Consider the following 3423-nt stretch of genomic DNA (forward strand, 5'->3'; position numbering starts at 1 on the left):
TGGGGAGGCTGGGGGAGGCTGGGGGAGGCTGGGGAGGCACCTTTGGCCATTCAGTGCAGAGTACCTCCTCTCCCCTTTTGATGAGAAGCCTTTTAGAAGAAGCCTTGGGTATGAGCCAGAAGGAGGCGGCCCTTCTATTGCGTGGTTAGGAGAGTAGCATGATTCCTGTAACAAGCCCAGAAGTCTCTGACAACCCAGTGGAACTTTGAATCAAGGCCTGATGAAAGGTCACAGCAGGAAGGGATCTCAGAGGTCATCTTGTCTAATTCCTTCCTTTTACAGATGGGGAAACTGAAGCCCAGAATGAATTAATGACCAAGCTGGGACTCAAGTACAGGTCCTATTTCTCTTTCATTTAATGTCTCAATATCAGAGATAAAAGATAGACTCCCTTTCTTGAAGGAGGGGAAGACAGACCTGAAAACAATGACAGTGTAAGTGGTAAGGGTTATGCAGTCTCTTGATTTCCAGCCCAGTGCTTTTCCACTCATGCCTCCTGCCTCCCCAGGATGATATTTAGTAGGATTCTGGAACATCAATGTTACAGTGGCCTCTGAAGACCTGCTGGTCTTGGGATGGCAAATCTCTGGACTGTGGGATGCTTCTTTCTCTTCCCTGACCATGGCAGACATCACAAGTGGCTCACCAAGGCCTCTTCTCATTGAGTCCATGTGAGGCCTCAGTTTCTTTCACAGAACTCCAGCTAGGCACTACCAATCAATCAGAGTTGGCACATAAGATATACACTGCCTGCCATTTCTGATTACCTCCACGTCTCCAACAATGCACACTGAGCTCTCACTGTGTGCCAGGCCCTGTCCTGAGTGCTGTGTTTTAGGTGCATCATCTCATTTATCCTAACAACCCTGACCTCAAAGTAGTTACTATCATGATTGCCATGTGCAGATGAGGAAACAGATCCCGGGGTTCCCAGCTCACTACAGTGGAGCTAGGACTCTGCCCAGGTGCCATGTCCAGTCCTCTTCTAGACAACTTGGTGCTGTGCAGGCCTTGGCTGTGTCTAGAAACTATGCCTTCCCCACTAGACTGCCTTAGTGACAACTTCCCGTTTTATCTTTCCCAAAGGAAAAACCCCATCCTGAACTTCTCTGCTCAGCCTTCGCCTCTGCCCCCGAAGCCGCCTCTCCCAGGTCCTGGTCAGTATGAGATCGTGGACTACTTAGGCCCCCGCAAGCATTTCATCTCGAGCGCGTCATTTGTGTCTAATACCAGCCGGTGGACAGCGGCACCACCTCAGCCAGGCCTGCCTGGCCCAGGTCAGAGGATTGTTTTAAATGATTGTAATAACCAAATCTTCTGGAACTATCATTCTTGGGTCGTCACATGCCCCGGATTTATAGGTTGTTTCCCAGATAGGTGACAGGGATGGGAGTAGATTTGGAAGCGTTATCCGTTCACATTTTCACGGTACAAAAATGTTTTGTTTTTTAAGGTGAAGGGGCTCTTAGAGATGGTCCAGGCCAGGGATTCATACTGAGGACCGTGAACATCTAAAAGGCTCAGAGATAGTCTTAAAGGGGTCTGTGACTCTGCAGCTGGCTGCAGACTTGGCACATATAGACATTATTTTCTGGGAAAGGAGGTCATAGCTTTTGTCAGTGTGTCAGATAAGTTCTTTTTCTTTATTAATTTTTTTTACTTTTATGTTTTTTTTTTGAGATGGAGTCTCGCTCTGTCGCCTAGGCTGGAGTGCAGTAGTGTAATCTTGGCTTACTGCAACTTCCACCTCCCAGGTTCAAGCAATTCTCATGCCTCAGCCTCCCGAGTAGCTAGAATTACAGGCACATGCCACCACACCCAGCTACTTTTTGTATTTTTAGCAGAGACAGGGGTTCTCTATGTTGGCTCGAACTCCTGACCTCAACTGATCGGCCCGCCTTGGCCTCCCAAAGTGCTGGGATTACAGGCGTGAGCCACTGTGCCCAGCCAGAAAAGTTCTTTTTCTTAAAAGTATTTAAACTACTGGTCTAGTGTGGCCAGGTTATTTTACAGCTGAAGAACCCCTGGAGAGCAGGTTGGCCACAGGTCCATGGCGAATTCATGGCGGGCAGTGCCAGGCATTTCCCCATTTATGCCTTGTTTGTTGATTAAATTAACCAGGGATTGTCCAATGGAGCAGCACTTTTCAGCCATCTAGCGCCATGCCCTTTTTATAGGCAAGCATAAGTAGGGATCCCCTGTTACATCTGGGATCTACCTGGGAGCTAATAATGAGGGACTCACTCCAGTGGGCAGTCTCTGTGCTTCCTGACCTATTTGTAGCTCTCTATAGAGCACTTTTGCTATTAGCACACCCTGACCATGGCCAAAGCATTGGGGACTGACATGTGTGGCAGGTGGCACAGGAGGACGAAGGTAGAGCTGTGATGGCCGCCAGCTTGGTTACACTCAGCCTTTCCGTAAGTGTTGACGATGGTCCTGTGCTCAGGAGCCGAGATGACCTGGGCCCTGGGTTTGCCCCCAGAGGCTGCAGTCAGGTAGGGAGACTCCTTCCACTCCATACTCACAGGTGAGACTAACATAAGACAGACTGGCAGGGAGAAAGTCACTCTCATAGCTTTGGCCTTGCAAATGTGGTAATAATCACACCAGCAAGGCTATAGAGGTTTGATCTGGGGCTCATCTGGTCAGTCAAGGAGAACTCAGCATTGCAAACATGCATATGCTCTATACAAGGGGTGAGCTCCAGAGAGGGCAGGGCATGGCCAGGGATCCTGGCTTGACCCTGCTCAGCCACATCCTCTCGAAGCATTGCCCTAATGACTTTTCCATGCCGTTTGTGGTGCTAGGCACCTGGCACACAGAGACACACAGCTCCTGCTACTCTGATCACCCATGCCAAGGTGGGCTTCTGCGAGGGGTTTCCTGGGCACATGTATGTGTCGGCATCTGCCTGCTCAGCTTCCAGTAAACTTAGATATACCTGGACTGCCATGGGCTCCCCTCAGCAGCTTCCCAAGTATAGGGACAGAGAGGCCGCACACAGGACCCTCATTAACCAAGTCAGTATCAACATGAGAGTTTCCGGTCGCCTAGGGCTGCGATTCCCAAGCCCTGTTCATCTCCTAGAGAACCATGTCCGCAATTGTCATGGCTTCTGCTTTTATGGAAACCCCTGAACTACATCAAAACAAGACCCCATGAAGCTAATACCTTGCTTCAAGAATATTGCTTTACTCAATTTCTTTTTGAATTTCATAGAAAATAGTTTTGTAAATTTTGTTCTGTTAAATAAGTTGAAAAGAATTAAAGAAGGCCGGGTGCGGTGGCTCAAGCCTGTAATCCCAGCACTTTGGGAGGCCAAGACGGTCGGATCACGAGGTCAGGAGATCGAGACCATCCTGGCTAACACCGTGAAACCCTGTCTCTACTAAAAAATACAAAAAAAAAAAAAACTAGCCA

At 48.8% G+C, this 3423-nt stretch overlaps 1 protein-coding gene across 1 annotated transcript in view; it reads left to right on the forward strand.

Moving 5' to 3' along the window:
• STPG1 (sperm tail PG-rich repeat containing 1) overlaps window positions 1-3423 on the forward strand; it is a 64621-nt gene that overhangs the window by 59181 nt on the left and 2017 nt on the right. The window contains exon 11 of the mRNA XM_017886454.1: window positions 1087-1277. Coding sequence (XP_017741943.1) covers window positions 1087-1277 — 191 coding nt within the window. The remainder of the gene's footprint in view (window positions 1-1086; window positions 1278-3423) is intronic.

Source organism: Rhinopithecus bieti, unplaced genomic scaffold (assembly GCF_001698545.2).
Source record: "Rhinopithecus bieti isolate Rb0 unplaced genomic scaffold, ASM169854v2 scaffold_14826, whole genome shotgun sequence".
Lineage (NCBI taxonomy): Eukaryota > Metazoa > Chordata > Mammalia > Primates > Cercopithecidae > Rhinopithecus > Rhinopithecus bieti.